The 17122-nt window shown below is 47.0% G+C and overlaps 1 protein-coding gene across 1 annotated transcript in view; it reads left to right on the top strand.

Annotated features, from left to right (window-relative positions):
* Window positions 1-14105, top strand: part of NR3C1 (nuclear receptor subfamily 3 group C member 1) — a 54805-nt gene extending 40700 nt beyond the window's left edge. The window contains exons 4-8 of the mRNA XM_026045870.1: window positions 309-587; window positions 3444-3588; window positions 10226-10356; window positions 12439-12596; window positions 13317-14105. Of these exons, the coding sequence (XP_025901655.1) occupies window positions 309-587; window positions 3444-3588; window positions 10226-10356; window positions 12439-12596; window positions 13317-13469 (866 nt within the window). The 3' untranslated portion in view covers window positions 13470-14105. The remainder of the gene's footprint in view (window positions 1-308; window positions 588-3443; window positions 3589-10225; window positions 10357-12438; window positions 12597-13316) is intronic.
* Window positions 14106-17122: the final 3017 nt, after the last annotated feature.

Raw genomic sequence — 17122 nt, 5'->3', positions numbered from 1 at the left:
CCTGGTCCTGCAAGCCTTTTGAAACAGGTGTCATGAGGCTTGCTGAAATTTTCTTTGTAAAGAAAGCCAAGGAACAGGCCTCTCCACAAACGTTATTTAACAGTTTGGAGCATGAGTGGAAATGTGCCTTTCCTTAAACCCTACAGTGCTTCCACAAGGAATTCAGTTGGCATTGAAGATAAGTTATTTACAATTTGAAGAAAAAAATGCTTTAAGATTTTCGGGAAAATTAAGGCAGCACTTGGTCGTTTTGCTACTTTGTGGTTACTTTCATGTTGTCTAAGCTGTGACTTCCAAACCTTTCCTAGCTCGGAAAACGAAGAAGAAGATAAAAGGAATTCAGCAGGGGAGCGTGGCGGGCGCGCGGGAGGCGGCGGAAGGCGCTGCAAGCAAGAGCGTGGTGCCCGCGTCGCTGCCGCAGCTCACGCCCACGCTCGTGTCGCTGCTCGAGGTCATCGAGCCCGAGGTGCTCTACTCGGGCTACGACAGCACGCTGCCCGACTCCAGCTGGCGCATCCTCTCCACGCTCAACATGCTCGGCGGCCGCCAGGTCATAGCTGCAGTGAAGTGGGCAAAGGCCATACCAGGTAATACGCAAATATGTTCATTTAAAAACGCAGGCTTTTCATTATAGAGGAAAGCGGTATTTGGTGTCTTTCAAGGCCTTCACAGATAAATTGCCAGTAATATCTGAGCTTTTAACCAGCTTTAGTTCCACCTAATTCCATTTTCTGTTAAATATTTCTTCATTATTTTTTAGCAGAAGGTTTCTCCTGACTTTCATAGAGTGGTGCRTTACCCGTCCTTCATACTGACTTCCCTGGGGCTGTGTTCATGGATGATTCTTTTTTGTTAACCTTCAGCATATCTGTAATTTTTGTCGTGACTGGGAATAGTCATTTGAGCGTGCAGCTCCGGCGTGGAAGTCAGGCTGTTCATTTTCTCTCGGGAAGTGGCGCTGCGCTATTAGAGCGCTGTCGCACGGGGAGACAGGCAGGCACCCTGCGTTTATGTCCCCCGTGGGAAGGCAGCCTTTGCAGTTGCCTCGCAGGAGGAGGAGGGCAAATCTCAGCCTTGGACACAGCACACATCATCCTGTTGTGTGGCTGTGGGAAAGGCCAAGGCCGCAGTCGAGGTGAAGATCAGTCTGTTCCTGGCAGAACAAAGACAAGAAATATTTTTCTCACCTCCGCTTCTTGTCAGCGCTCCCAGCTCGCTCTCACCGCACGCTTTGATCACGCGCCTCTTGCCCCACAGCAGCACCACATAAGAGGTCTGCCAGCTCACAAAAAAGCCCCAGCGAGAATCGTGTTCTTGCATTTCACATCATGGCCTCTCTTTTGAGGATGTGGAAATAAACCTACTAACAATATATATATATTTTTTTAATAAGGGAAAAGAAAGACTAGGCCCAAATATGTATGGGCAGCGGAGATTGTCTGGAGAGGTGTATCTGCCCATCAGGGCTTTCCTCCGGGGGGAAGAGCTCTGGGCTAGCTAAGCCCACGCTAGGGGAGGTTCACATGTGCTTCCTTGCCTCCAGGTAACTCGTGAGGAGACAGTCTGCTATGCTGCAATACAAATTCAGATGTCATCTTTAGAAGCAGTTTTGTGTTCATTTTTTCCTCTCAACAGTTACTCAGAGAAGGCAAACCCTTCATGTTAGAACATACTATTCATGAAAAGCCACTCTTTTACTTAATTGTATTAATAGAGACTGTTCTTTTCATATCACTTTATAGTCCGTTTTTACTACTAAAGTTCTTTTTCATGAGAATATGTGATTTATATCGTTTGGCCCCAGAGAGGCTAACAGTGATGCAGCACTGCCTGCTGCGTGCCACAGCCTCACATCCTACAGTTAGGATTTCAAAACAGCTTTTTCCTGAGGAAGGTTTGAGTAAAGATTTCACGATTTGATGCAGCACATGTGAAGGAACTTTGAAATACCTTGCTGGCATTTTAGAAATAGTAAATGTAGTCACTGCTGGCCGCATGGCCAGAAGCCTTTGGTGAGGTTGTTGAGACTTAGCAGGTTTTGGTATGTGCTAATCCACTGGGTGCCATTTATTGGAACGTCTTCAGGATCAGCATTGTGTGGAACTYTAGATGCCAGACAACTAATGAAATTAAGGAAAATCGCCTTGAATGTAGACTTTAATAGGATTTAATGTGGCACGATCTTTTATTGTTAAATGGCAGGACTTGATAGAAACTACTCTTGGAAATTAAAAGCTGCCTACATTATAAGCCTGCTCAAGGGACCAATTTTAAGATTTTGTACATTTCCTTGTGGCTTTCATTGCTTCTATTCTTTCTGTATATCCTTGTAAGATTAGGAGCCGTTAATGACGATGAACAATTGAGGCATCCCCTTTAAGTTCAGTTTAAAGTACTGTTGAATAAGACCAAAATTTTAATCCAAACCATTTATTGTCCAGTCAGCTGCTGTCTCAAGAATTAAAAAAATACTGTTTCTTTTCTTGGAAGACAATKAAATGAATTTTAGTCTATATTAAATGTAATTACTATCTTTCTAATCCATCCTTAACTGGCCATCAGTTCCAGTGATAATTCCAAACATCTGTTTTTTTTGATATTCCATTGCCTTCTAATATCTGTAATAATTATGAAGAAGTATCTTATCTGACACTCTGTATTCATCCAGAGAGTAGCTACCTTCTTGTTTGGAAAAATCCAGGGCTTTGAGACCACGTTTGTTTTGTGGATGGGACCTTGAAAATTTCTTTGAAAATTTATGTCTATAAATGCATGCCTAATGGCTAATGCCAAGTTCAAGAGTTCTGTATGCTGCTTGCTCTTGCATAGCTTTCTTGTGTGTTTCATTTCATCAACAGTTAGAAATTCAAACCAGCTAAAGGCTTCTATTCAAACCTCTGAACTCTCGCATGCAGTCTGTCCTGCTGCCCAGAAAACGTAATTTGAGTTCTGTGGTTGCAGTGCTTCGTTTCTGCATGTGCAGTTTTTGCATAGGCTGAGGATTCCTTCGTGGTGCACTGAGTACTTGCACGTAATGTTGGGAGCTGGAAAACGGCACTGAAATTCTGCACCCCTTTCAAAGTGCGTTTTGTTTCGGCCAGCAGGCACTTTCACATAAGAAACCTTTTTTTGGATGTTATTGTTAAAATTTTCTTTTTCTTTCCTTTTTTCTCCACAAATGTCATCTAAAGTACAGTACCTGATTGACTCAAATGATTGTATTTTGGCMTGCATTCTTTTGTCATTTTCATGTCATCACAGTTAACAGAAAGTGCTGCAAAATACACATTTAAAAATAGTGTGTATATATTATACACATTACATGTACATTAGTATACATTCGTAATACTTCAGCTGTACTCATGATAACCACGATCCTTTTTTTTTTTCTTTGCAACCCAAACTGCCAAACCTCAATCTTGATTTTTTTCTGTTTTTTGCAGGTTTCAGAAACTTGCATCTGGATGACCAGATGACCCTTCTGCAGTACTCCTGGATGTTCCTCATGGCTTTTGCTTTAGGATGGAGGTCATATAAACAATCAAATGGAAATCTCCTGTGCTTTGCACCAGATCTGATTATTAATGAGTAAGTCATATATAAGTAATATTCCAGTTTATCCAGGTAACACTAGATTCTCTTCCGTATTTTTCTGTTCTGTGCTTCAGAGGTCAAATCCCACATACATAAGGTATATCATTAGGTAATAAACTTGGGCAAAGATCAGAGATCTGTTTGTCACTTGCAACATTATTTTCTTCTAACAGATTGCTTAAGTTTTTTAAATAAGTCATACATATAAGAATAGTATTTTAGATTCTAATAAGATTATTTTTCCAAATTTCTGTGGATATGTGTTTGTACTAAAACRTTCCATATTGTAAATGTTCCTGTACCGTTCTCTATGGTTATTAACTTTATCTGAGTCAACAAACTGAAGCTAAAGATTTGTTTGGGAAACAAATTTTCCCAAAAAAGAGTAAGTTTAGCAAATTGCAAAGGGTTCTATRTATTATACTCCTCTTGTATAGAAGTAATGCTATGGTTATCTCAGTTTAAATGAATCCTTGATTAGTTGAACATTTATAGGATTGATCTAGTTATCTAAGCCTGATTTAAAATCTGACTAAAACAGGCAAGGTTACAAATGGGAACAGTATACCTCTCTCTTATTTTGGTGAATTTGATATCCATTTTAAAGACRAACTTAGTTGCTAAGGTGTTTGGTCACCTTTTCTTGAGCTGAGCCTCGTGTTTGTTGTGTTTTTCACCGCGGAGCTGCTTGGTCACTGGTGCTTGGTGTACAGGATTGTGTACATGGTGGGAGAAGGAGTTCAGCACCCTTGAGGTGATAGGCAGAAGGCTCCATTTGCAGTGCTTGTAACACCTGTAAACATTTGGGTGGGAATAAGCATAATTACGTTGTGAGAGCTGCAGAGCCTGTGCGGGCGTTTGGGCTGTGTTTCGAGTTAATTGCTGAAAACAGCCTGTAAATCTTGGAGGCTGCTGAACGCAGCCATTCCCAACTGAGCTTTGCTGCCTGCGGCTGTCAGGGGGCCGCTGCTGCTGCTCTGTGCATCCCCTTCGTCCTGCCCGCTTGTGGGGACCCGAACTGTAAACCAGGGCTGTGTACCAGCCCTTGGAACGGTCACTAATGCTCTTCAGCATCAGGATTGTGCAGACTGATTTGAGAAGAGGTGCCCGTGAGCACGTGCTGCTCGTGGCAGGTGATTCTGAGYTCCTGGGGCTTGCAGCAGAGTTGAGGTTCCCTTAGGAAGCCCCAGTCCAGAAAAGCCAGCCAGGATGGTAGGTACCCRGTTACAGTTGAGGAGCTGGCTGGGAGCTCCCCTGTCCCTCATGTGGCAACTCTTCTCCAGCTGATTTCAGACTTTCCGACTTGCTGTAGTGTTTGCTCACTGTGTCATCAGGCTATTCAACTGTCTCAGTTTTTCACATCTTAAAATGGATAGAAGATTAATCCCTTTGGCTTTCGCTAAGGTTGTAGTCTTAATATTTTTGCCGCTATTGCACTTCAGTGTCGTATGTCCTAAATCTTTTTTTTTTCATTTTTTCTTTTTTTAAAGAGCTGAGAATAGCCATTTATGTATCAGACCTTCCCCTTAATGCTTTCAGTGTAAATATTGGCCAAGGCTTTTATAAACTTTAGCCTTTTCTTTGCAGTAATTACAAAAAGAAAGGAAAGGGCAGGAGATGCATGCCCTTCTCTCTACTCTCTCTGCTTCTGTTTCTTAAAATCCTTAGAATGTATCTCTGGAATAAAATAATCTTCATGTGGAGAATTTATTCAAATAACAGATATTATCACTAATAAAAATTATGACTTCTAATTTGCTTTAAGTCAGAGATCTCCTGCTGTGTTATCACAAGGTCAAAACCAGRAAGTTTTTCACTTTGAAATGTGCCTGTATTCTCAAAAAATATGGAAGATTTACCCTATGCTATTAAGGACTAATTCACAATTTTTATTTTAGTTATGGTTATGGTTTTGGTAGATAATTTGTTTATACAAAATGACATTTGTTTTCAGTAAAACATACACCGAGAGGGCTGCAAGACTTCTCCTCCAGTGTGCTGCAGGTTCCCCATACATCTCTCCGGTTATACCTTTGTATATACCATTCATCAATAAAATACAGCCACATCTGAGTTAAGCATGACAAATACTGAATAATACATAAAACTACTGCATAAGTTATAAGACAGTTTATGAAGCAGAACACCCTCAGGGCAAACCAGAGGGTAGTGACACTGGGGAACCGTTATTCCTGGTGCTGCAACGTGGGAAGGGAGGCTGCACCAACAAGGTGCACTGTTATCCCAGGAAAATTATTGCTGCTGCTTGCATGTGGAATGCAAGATGCACTTGCTCCCAGGGATACTTTTCAACTTTTCAGGCAACTGTGTGTTCCTCGACTACACGTTTTAAAAAAAAAAAAAAAAAAAAAAAACCATCAAGCCCTTAGTAATTTTGTCATCCTGCATTTTCAGCTGGCAGATCCTTAGCATGTCTTCCCTGTGAATGTGCAACAAACTTTGCACATTCACAGAAAGCAGTGGACGTGTTTTGCAGAGTGCCTAGGTACTTCGGGTGTTACGGTGCTCAATGCCAAATTCTTTCCTGCTTGTGTGGATCGCTCCATGATTGCGGTTCCTGAGGATGATCGGTGCACTGTGGTAGGAAGGAGAACTAGACATAGTTCTTCTGCGAGAACTAGACATAGTTCTTCTGCAGGCTTAAGCTGGCAGCCTAACCTTTGACCATCCCTCTTTTAGAAATTGAATTCCCTATTGAATACTTTAGTTTTATGTCTGTACATTTGACAAAAGTCCACCAAAATTCTCCAAAATATTTGGATACCATTTATCACACAATGGTTATCCTAAGGTAGTCTATCTGGTGGGGCTGGGTAAGAYGAACTATAAAGTTGCTGTGCTGTAAAGATAAATTATTTGCCCCATGTTAGTTGCAGGAAGGGTCACACAGCAGAGCAGTAGTGCTAAGCTTCCCCTCACTGATCCATAGCTTTATATATTGCATTTCTTTGAACTTCATGTGCCTTGTAAAGGATGAACATATAAATTTCATTTTCTTAAGGGGCACATGAATGTGGAAATGGAAGACAGTAACTTGGATGCTGTGTCTGTGAAAAGGAGCTCTTTGCCTGTGAAACTAGGAAGAGGGAAAGAGGAGTGTCTGGAGTTCCAGTATCATTTCTGCAGGACTGAAGTCACTTCCTTCTGCCTCTGGTTTTTCTGAGCTCCTAACCACTACCCTTAAGTCTTGAAGCAGAGGTCTCCTCTGGCGTGCAGCTCTGCCGAGCGCAGCAGCAGGAGCCGGGCTTGTCGGACGAGACCTCCTGCTGCGGATGTTCCTCTGAGGAGGCAGCGGGCAGCAGCGGTTCCCGCGGCCGGTCCGGCCTGGGGCGTTGGGGAGGGAGCAGAAAGGGGCTCTGAGGAGGCGGTGAGCGCGTGAAACCCGGGCAGGGCCGCGGAAGGGGTCAGGCCTCTCCCGCTGCCCGTAAACTGCAGCTGCTGCCGGGTCCGCGTCCCGCCTCGGCGGATGGAGAAGTTGCTGTTGGGTTACATAGACACACGTTGGTCCTGGGCTGCYGAAAACTGGCATTTCCTTCCACCACAGAATTCTCTCCACAAGGGAAAAGATGTATGAGTAAGCCATTGACAGGTTCTCCTCTCCAGACAGGTAGGATGGAAAAAAAATAATCGTGTTCTGCTTTTAATCAAGGCAGAGGCAAAATTATATTTTGAGTTATTCTCAGGTTTTGGGAAATATTTTAAATTTAGATTTCTGTACTTCATTTTTGAGTAGAAATAGTATGCTTTAGTGGATTAGTGTCTGAGTATTCAATARGCTCATCATTTTACGTTTCAAAACAAATGGTTTATTGTGAGGGTTTGTCTATATTAGTTGGCTTTTTTAAGTAATAAATATTTTATATATAAAAATCAATTCAAGTTTTTGAAAAATTTGACAGCTCAATAAATCTTAGACTTTAGAGCGTCATTTCATATTTGAGGACTGTAAAAACCCGTGATTTTGTAGAATTGTGTAGCTGTTTCCACAGTTCTGACTCAAAACATGCTTTTGTTAGAGTTGGCACTATTATTATATCAGCCTAAGGCTCTGCTTGGGTCTCCACGCACATGAAATCCCAGGGAGCAGCAGTAGGCAGCGTGCAGTTGCACGGGCACGCAGTGAATGTCCTTTGCTCGCTGCAGCGCWGGGAAAGCAGCTTTGGGCCCCCTGCGTCGTCGCTCCTGTCCGTGTTTGCAAGCTCATCATCCTGGCTGATTGCGGTGCTTAGGCTTGGGGTCAAATCCTTCATCTCGCTTGTCCTTATTAGAGTGTATGCTGCCCTGAATGTCTGCGGTGGCATTAGTTGAACACGAGGAAAATAAGCGAGGCTTTTATGGTTTTCTGAGCAATGTTTTAGCAGTTCTCCTATTCCCAGAATGTTTTTAGCGTTAATTTTGTAACTGCTTCTGTGGAATCAGTATTGTCTGCTTTTCGGAGTAGCAGCCTTTGTTTAGCGCTGTTGTGCCCTGGTGGAGCTGGCGGAGCGAGTGACTCACGGCACTGCGAGTCCCCCCGGCTCCTGCCCTCAGCCCCCGYGCCGCCGCGGCTCCCGTGGGCCTCCCTGGGGCCGGCAGCGCCCGCCAGCAGCAGGAGCAGGAGGAAGCGGGATCCCTGCGGAAGGGAGCATGCACACCCACCGGCCCCTCCTGCTGCACCCGCGCCGACGGCACGCGGCCCAGGCTCCGAGCGGTGTGAGCGGATCCCGCTGTGGGCAGCAACCCTTCTAACCAGCGCCCAGCCTCCTTGCTGTCTCTCACCTCCTTAGCCGCGGCGAGGCGTCCACTGGGTCGCGGTGAAGGAGGAGGCAGGAGCGCGGCAGCCGCAGCCCCGCCAGGCCAGTGGCCTCCAGACATGTGGGCCTGCCTGCTGCGGCTGTGCCCGCATTGGCCGGGCGCCGCGCTCCTCAGCGCCCCGATCCTCAGCGCCACGCTCCTCAGCACCCCGCTCCTCAGCGCCCCGCTCCTCAGCGCCCCGCTCCTCAGCGCCACGCTCCTCAGCGCCCCGATCCTCAGCGCCCCGATCCTCAGCGCCCCGATCCTCAGGGCCGCGCACCTCAGCACCCCGATCCTCAGCGCCACGCTCCTCAGCGCCCCGCTCCTCAGCACCCTGATCCTCAGGGCCACGCACCTCAGCGCCCCGATCCTCAGTGCCCCAATCCTTAGCGCTGTGCTCCTCAGCACCCCGATCCTCAGCGCCATGCTCCTCAGCGCCCCGATCCTCAGTGCCCCAATCCTTAGCGCTGTGCTCCTCAGCACCATGCTCTGTGCAGCCCGACAATTCCCAGAGAACGTCCTGCCACTCTATGGGGTCTCCGCCCGGCGGTGGCTGCCTTTCTAGCAGATGGAGATAAACGGCAGGCTGATCCATTTCATAATATTTGTTTTAACCTTCTGCCCAGAAGCAGCAATATTTTTRCATGAGGAAAACTGCTGTTCCCCGTCACGGAATGTGTTTAAGTTACTCAATTTGAAATATGTAAGATGCCCTTTGATACAACCGAARTGGTTAGCAGAAAATCTGCCAAGCAGTGCTTTGTTTCCAGAGCCCTGGGAGACGTCTTGCACGTGAACATCCTGCGCTTGTGCGTGCTGCGTGGCGAGCTCCATGCACGCGCTGCTCCATGCCGTCCGTGTCTGTGCCCGTGCCCGTGCGTGCTGGGGGCGGGCGCCTCTCCGCAGCCCGCAGCGGCAGCGACACCTTTCTAGCCTCGCTGGCTCCCGGGAGCGGTTCTGATGCTTTCCGGCATGCTGCTCAGGTGTCCTTTTGTAAATATCCTGTGGGGCTCGGGGAGGAAAAACTGATGCAGGGCTTCATTAAAATGGGGAAAAATGCAAGGAAAATACATCTATAAACACACAGTGTTGGTCACCTTGATTCCAAGTAACAGCCTTCCATGATTTTCCTCTGATGGTTGTTACCTGCTTCTATGTGTGGTTAGAAACTTTATTCTTACATTATAACGTAACGTTACAGGTAATAAAATTTAACTGCAATACAGAGCATCCCTTTTAAGAACATAAAAAGGTCCAAGTGTCCAAGAGAATAAAGTCACCCTGAAAACAGGGAAGTTAGAAGAGCTGTTGCTGTCCCTCACGAGCTGGTGTGTATTAAGATTGGGTGGGATTCTCAGAGGTCCTGAGGGAAAGGAGGAATGCAGAAACCTCTCCTCTCGTGTGGTGCATCATGTCATCGTGGCTCTTCAACCATAGGCGCCTTCGGGGCTGCCAGCCTTGCAGGATGTGTCGAACAGTGACCTCACTGGATTTTTGCATGGGGTTTGCGATGGGCCGTCACAAGCTGCCCCTTGATAAAAGGCAGCGCTCGCTGCGCAGCCCTTGCTGAAGACAGGCTGCTTTTATCACACGGGGCTTGAATACCTCCCATTCTAGTCCTTGCTGCCCAAGGCCGCTGCTTGTGTGCATGACCAAGACACTCGCCCGAAAGGAGTGCGCTGGAGAAAATGGCAGATTCTCTGTAAGACAGATGAAATACAAGCCTGTCAGCAGCCGCTGCAGCCCCCCAGCGCCCTGCCATGAGGCACGGAAAAATGTACATTGAGGCTTTGCAGAGATCCAGACATTTAACTGATTTTATGCTCTTGTTCCTCAGGCAGAGAATGAATCTACCCTGCATGTATGAACAATGCAAACATATGCTTATGATTGCCCGGGAGCTCTCCCGCCTTCAAGTTTCATATGAAGAGTATCTTTGCATGAAAACATTGCTTCTCCTCTCTACAAGTAGGTGAATGGTTAAATATATATGCAAACAATGTAAATTTAACTCACCRATATTATGAGATCCATAGTTTAATGTTGTGTTAGGTATCTGACAGCAGATAAAAGTCAAAATGTGCCAATTGGAGTGTGACCATGTAGAGTTACTGAGGGAAGCTCTGATTTTAGCAGATACAGCGAGACTCCTAATGAGTCGTCTTCATGCTATGAAGGTATTGAGGATGGTATTCAAAACATCACAGCTGCAACAGGCAGGCTTCACCTGAGGTTGCAATTAAAAGTCTTTTTAAAAATCGTAGATTTGTAAGCATAAAGTGGGTGAGTGGCTTAAGATGTCAAAAATGGGCAAATCTATGACTTTATGCTCACAGAATCTATTAAAAATGAAAAAAAAGACTGAGCATGTTCTAGTCCAGTGAAGCTGCTCTTCCTACCCTCCCCGAAGTTATTTAACTCTACCTGAAGTTACTTAAAAGCTACTTAAGTACAACCACAGCTTTTCATGTTTGTAACTAAAAAGTATGTAGTGGATTAACCATACATATCATGAGATATATTTCTGTAATACAGTATATGATGCTTTTTTTTTTTCAATGAAATATACAGCAGTTAAAAAAAAACATGATTGAGTAAAACTTTGGGTTTCTGTTGCATAARAAGAGCTGTGTTAAAATAGTCCTTCTTTATAATATACTGAAATATACTAATATGAAGCAGTATGCACCTAATTTTCACCACGTTAGTTGTATTTTTATGTGTCATTCCTGTTCRTTTGTGCCTGGTGACTCTTCTTTCCCCTGTTACCACTGCGTGTGCGGTGGCAGCTCCGTGGCAGTCCCGCCTGTGGCCCTGCTGCCGTGCGGAGCCGTGCGGAGCCGGGCACCACGCGCCGGCGGGGCTGTCCCTGCCGAGCCACCCACCGCCTTTCCCGGGGCTGGGGCTTCTGTTGTGTCACAGCAGATCCGTTTGGTTTAGTGCGCTGAGAAGGCATGCTACGGAAATAGGCTTAAAAGCGTCCAGGAATAACAGCAGAGCGATACAGATTTCTGTAGCACGGGACTAATATTTTTTTAGCAAATATTTTAAAGTTTAGAGAGTTTATGGTGCTGATGGCTTGAATTTTCCTTATTTTTTGTATTCAATGCTAGCATTGGTTCCTGTAAGCAGCTGGGGCGCCGGCAGCTGGCGGCGCTTTGCCCGTCGCCCGGCCGTCCTCGTGTGCCCTCGGTGCCGGCAGCCCATTCGGCCGGCGCAGCGGGCACGGTGCCCCCAGGCCCCACGGCTGGTGGTCGTGCCCTGCAGGACGCAGGGCAGCGCTCTGGAAATCTGCTCTCAGCCCAGAGGGGACTTCATCAGCTCAGGGTAGAGGGGCACTGTCAGCGTTAGTGGCCTCTTTCTGCCTGCCCTCCTCTCTGCCCTTCAGTCACCTTTGTCTTCTCCATCTCGCCCCTTGTTCCCACCATCACCCAGGGGTTCGACCCCAGCCCCTTCCAGGCCATTCCCGTGCACATGCCTCATTGGGTCACGGCTTCCCGGCCCTGAGCCAGGCCTCGCTCCCCAGGACCGTGCGCGGCAGCTTTGGGCTGCCCTTGCCCGCCGCGGGCACGGCACTGCAGGGCTGCGTGCGCACGCGGCCTCTTCTCCGGCCTCCTGGGCTCCCTTGCCTGGACACATTATTTGATCCTCATTTTTCCCTCTGCACACACAATTTGCATGGATTCTCTCCAATTTTGCATTCTTTCCCACACTTGGAGAACACAGGAATTCCCAGCGCTAGTTGTTCTTTGTCAGGCAGTTCCCGTCCTCGCTCTTGTCCCCGCCCTGGATCTCTTGCTCTGTCTGTTCCTGGCTTTGGGGGGTTCTTTAAAATGTTACTGGCGGCTCCAAGGCCGTTTGTCCAGCTGGTCCTGCAGCTCAGTTCCCTCTSCGTCCTTTTCTCGCAGCTGTGCTTTCATTTTGTAAATCAGAATTCAAGCCCTGCCTTTACTTTTCCTTTGGCCATTTTTGTGTAAGCAATGTAAGAGACCTTGCGGAATGACAGTCGTTAGATGTGCCGTGTCCTAAAGCTTCATGTCAACCTTGCAGTTCCCAAGGAAGGCCTGAAGAGTCAGTCTCTGTTTGAAGAAATCCGGATGACCTACATCAAAGAGCTGGGCAAGGCCATCGTGAAGAGAGAGGGGAACTCAAGTCAGAACTGGCAGCGATTTTATCAACTGACTAAGCTGTTGGACTCTATGCATGATGTGAGTGCTAAATGAAAGCTGTAAACGTGCTAGATAAGTTCGGGTGCRTTGCTGCAACCTTGTGTTTATTTATTTATTTAAAGAGAGAACTGCTGGCAGAAAGGCCACCCTGCTGCCCAGCGAGGGAAGAGTAATTGAAAGGGATTGATTTTGTGCTTTAAAGTGCTTTTGGATTTAACAGCAATTAATTTTATAATTAATTTTAATTGAAGTCTCCTTTGCTTTTTAAGTTACGTTACTTTGAAATTACTTAACTCAGAAGTTTGAATTACTTTCTCATGGCAGAGGAAATCTGAAATTTCCACACAGTATTGCCTTTAAGCCAAAGTGTCAATCTGTAGAAGGGCATGGAAGTATGTTAGAGTATTGAACTGGTGGGGGGGTAGTTGCAGTTTAATTGTGCAAGGATTTTCATAATTCGGGCTGTCCCTTCTYGTGCGGTGCAGTCTAAATTGTACCCGTGCTCCACATAGTGTGAGGGCAGGAGAAACCTTGGAATCCCTGTTTTCCCCCATTAATTTGCCAAGCAGCCGCACAGAGCTGGGTCGAAACCTTAGTAAGATTATTRTGCACCTCTGTGTTACTGGGGCTCGGAAATGGGAATCCGAGGCGAAGGCCCTTGGTGTTTGGAGGAGCTGGGCAGGTCCCTGCGCTCGCCAGGGCATCCAGGGCTCCTCCGTGCGTGGCCGTGCGAGTAACTCTCTCCTTTGTCGCTTGTAGGTGGTTGAAAATCTTCTGAGCTTTTGCTTCCAGACATTTTTGGATAAATCCATGAGTATTGAGTTCCCAGAGATGTTGGCAGAAATCATCAGCAATCAGATACCAAAATATTCAAACGGAAATATCAAGAAGCTCTTATTTCATCAAAAGTGACTGCCTTAATACAAAAGGGTTGCCTTAAGAAAACGTCAGATGATAGCTTTTTTTTTTAAAGAAAAAGAAAAAAAAGTAAAACCTACCAGACTCATTAATTTTGTCCTTGCAGCGGTGTTTCTTTTGTAATTATGCACTACATGTGGTTTACAGAGGGCCAAGATTTAGGCTATAGAAGCAGCGGATTTCTCACATTCAAGAATGAGTTGGGGAGAAAGGAAAGAAAAATAAATCTTATTTGTCAGAAATTATGTTTCTCCCCCTGTGCAACAACCATGGATGCATCAAAACCACCGGTGACAAGCTCTGAGGCTGTGTTATGAACATTCTGCTAATTAATTTCTCTAGTTGGCTGGAGACAATTTTCTAGGCTTTTTTTTCTTTTTTTTTTTCCTTTTTTTTTTTTTTTTTTAGTAAAGTGTTTTGGATTTTTTTTTTTTTAAAGTTAAGGTAGCATTTTGGTTTATGCATGTAACCTGAAGAAAGTTTACAAGTGTATATCAGAAAAGGGAAGTTGTGCCTTTTATAGCTATTACTGTCTGGTTTTAGCAATTTCCTTTAACTTTATATACCGTGAACTAGGCTTGTTCATTTTTTCTTACATAATTTTTTTGTAATACTTCAAGATGCCTATTGTACAGCTGGTTTTTTAAGGTGGGGCAGCTCGTAGCTTTCCTAGATGACCTCTAGTCGTTAACCCTCGAGTATATTCATGTGAAAATGGGTTGGCCTTTTCTAACCTGATAGTTTTCAACTGTCAAAGAGACCGTAAAAATTAGGCATTTTTTAAGGGTCAGGGTGGGTGGGAGAATGCTCTCAAATCTAATTTAAATAGATACGAATGAAATAAATACTTTTGGTATATAAGTGCAAAAGTGTTGGATATGCAGATTCATAGAAAATTAACCCAGTCCTAACTGGATGTAAATGAGCAGGTTATTTTATATATATTAAAAAAAAAGCCTGATTTTTGCATATAATGCAACAGCCATAACTTCAAGAGTCATGGGCTGCATTGATGCCAAGAAGATCAGTCCTGACTGCCCATCAGGAAATTTTCAGGAAAATATGCATAGCTTAAGAAAAGTTTACTTCTGTGTGGAGAAACTCACATTTTCTATACACTTAAATCTCTCATCGTGTAAGTATATATGGCAAAATCTCATTGACTTAAGAGGCAGACTTGTAGTGATGCCCAGTGGTTCGTTCTGTTGTTCCCTTGTCCCGACGCTGCAGTATTGCTGCCGTTAGGTGTTGGGCGCCCGGCGCCGCCGCTCCTGGACTCGTCCGGCCCCGCGAGGCTGCCGCCYGCCCGCCCTCCCGCCGTGCCAGGGACCCGCCAGAGCTCCTGTGAATTTCGCCCGGTTGCCATCCATCATTGTATTTTAAAACGTTTAGAAGCTGTAGTAGCCTTTTCTACGTGCACCTTAACGATTTTCTGTATCTCGAAATTTRAGTATTTACTAAGCCACTCTAAAATTTGATTTTTACTCAAAGTGGCCAGATTATTTGTGTAATAGAAATGAGAAAAATCATCTGATAAAATACAAAACCTAATATATTTTTATATTTAGTTATAGTTTCAAGTATGTATAATCGGTATATTTGCTGATCCAAGAAAAGAAGGGAAGGGCTACTGCAGCTTTAAAAGCAATTTACTAAATGATTGTAAAATAGCTTGTATAGTGTATAATAAGGATGATTTTTAGATGACAGATTGCTTTATCATGATACATGTAATTATATTTTTTGTAGGGGTCACAAAGCCGTGGAGTGGTAACCTGTGCAAGCTGTGGTTTGTGTGAAGCAGCCCCGCGGGCGCTCCCCGGGGACGCCGCGGGAGGCCGAACCGGCGTGCGGGGCGTCCCCGGGGCTCCCCCCCGGCGTGCGGGACGTCCCCGGGTTCCCCCCGGCGTGCGGGGCGTCCCCGGGGCTCCCCCCCGGCGTGCGGGGCGTCCCGGGGCTCCCCCCGGCGTGCGGGGCGTCCCGGGGCTCCCCCCGGCGTGCGGGGCGTCCCGGGGCTCCCCCCGGCGTGTGGGGCGTCCCGGGGCTCCCCCCGGCGTGCAGGGTGTCCCCGGGTTCCCCCCGGCGTGCGGGGCTCCCCGGGGCTCCCCCCGGCGTGCAGGGTGTCCCCGGGTTCCCCCCGGCGTGCGGGGCGTCCCGGGGCTCCCCCCGGCGTGTGGGGCATCCCCGGGTTCCCCCCGGCGTGCGGGGCATCCCCGGGGCTCCCCCCGGCGTGTGGGGCGTCCCCGGGTTCCCCCCGGCGTGCGGGGCGTCCCCGGGGCTCCCCCCAGCGTGCGGGGCGTCCCGGGCCCCGCTGCGCTGTCAGATCACTGTGCGAAGCTGCAGGTCGGGCCGGGCACGGGCCGCCCCGCCGGCGTGCGCCGTTACCATCCCCGCGGCCGGAGCGCCGGGCGGGGAGAGCGCCAGGAGTTGGGCAATAATGCGCATACAGGTACCAGCAATATGTAAATACAAGCGTAGGTTGTTCACCATACACTAGCACATTTCTATTGTTCAGCAAAGGCTCGTTTCCCGGTGAAATAGGAAACTAAATTTTCATCCTTTCTTAAATCTCTTTTTGAACATTATACCTATTAAAAAAAAATACTATATTCAGTACTTTGGAGTAAAATATCTTTAATAAAAAAAAGTAATCATTCTCTTCTCTTTGAATGATCTGTAAAGAGTATGTACATTTTGTAACAGTTAAGCTAAACTTCAGTATTTTAATTATAGCTTTCGACCCAACTCAATGAAAATATTTATGCGACTCGTTCAAGTTGCAGATAGGAGTTTCTTACTGCTGGGTGCCAGAGGGGCTCTTTGCTCGGAAGGAGAGCTGGAGAACTGCTCCTGCCYGGCGGATGCGTTAGAGCAGAGCCGGTGGGACGGCGCGGGGCGCGGGACAGGCCCCTTCCCCTGCGCCTCCCGCTTCGCCTCCAGCTCGAGCATTCGAGGAGAAGCGAAAGGAAACTGTGACGTTAGCAGAAAGCCTTCATCCTGCACGTGCTGTTTTAAACTTCACGAGTTAAAAATACGTAGTGCTGTAGTGAGCAGTGAGAAGTCCATGTTGTGTGTATCAGTAGTCCTTGTAGCACTGGGTAGTATCTGCACTCTGGATAAAGCAGGGAGAATCGCGACTTCTGTCCCTTCAGTGCCTTATCGCATAGTGCATGCGTGTGAGGGCGGCGCGCGCGGCGCTGTGCATCGCCGTGCACTGAAACACATTGCTGTGCATCGCCGTGCACTGCTGTGCATGGCTGTGCATCGCCGTGCATCGCTGTGCACGGCTGCACATTGTGCATTGCTGTGCACAGCCGTGCGCTGCAGTGCGTGGCTGTGCACTGTGCATTGCAGTGCATGGCTACGCATTGCAGTGCATCACAGTGCATTGCTGTGTATGTCTCTGCGTTGTGCATTGCAGTGCATGGCTGCACAGTGCAGTGCATCACTGTGCATGGCTGCACGTCACCATGCACTGCACTGCATGGCCGTGCAAAGCAGCGCCTTGCAGCGCATGGCCGCGCATCGCTGCGCGCACCGCCCTAGGAACGGCCTTACTAGGATAAGCCAGGTCACGGGATGGAGAGGGGAGCGACCGCGTCCCCGCGCTTTGGTTATCGCCCGAGCCCAACTTGGCGCCACTTTGG

Source organism: Nothoprocta perdicaria, unplaced genomic scaffold (genome assembly GCF_003342845.1).
Source record: "Nothoprocta perdicaria isolate Ctin4 unplaced genomic scaffold, notPer1 scaffold_107, whole genome shotgun sequence".
NCBI classification, from domain to species: Eukaryota; Metazoa; Chordata; class Aves; order Tinamiformes; family Tinamidae; genus Nothoprocta; species Nothoprocta perdicaria.
The sequence above is the reverse complement of the archived record's forward strand: the minus strand, read 5'-3'. Positions and strand labels throughout refer to the sequence as shown.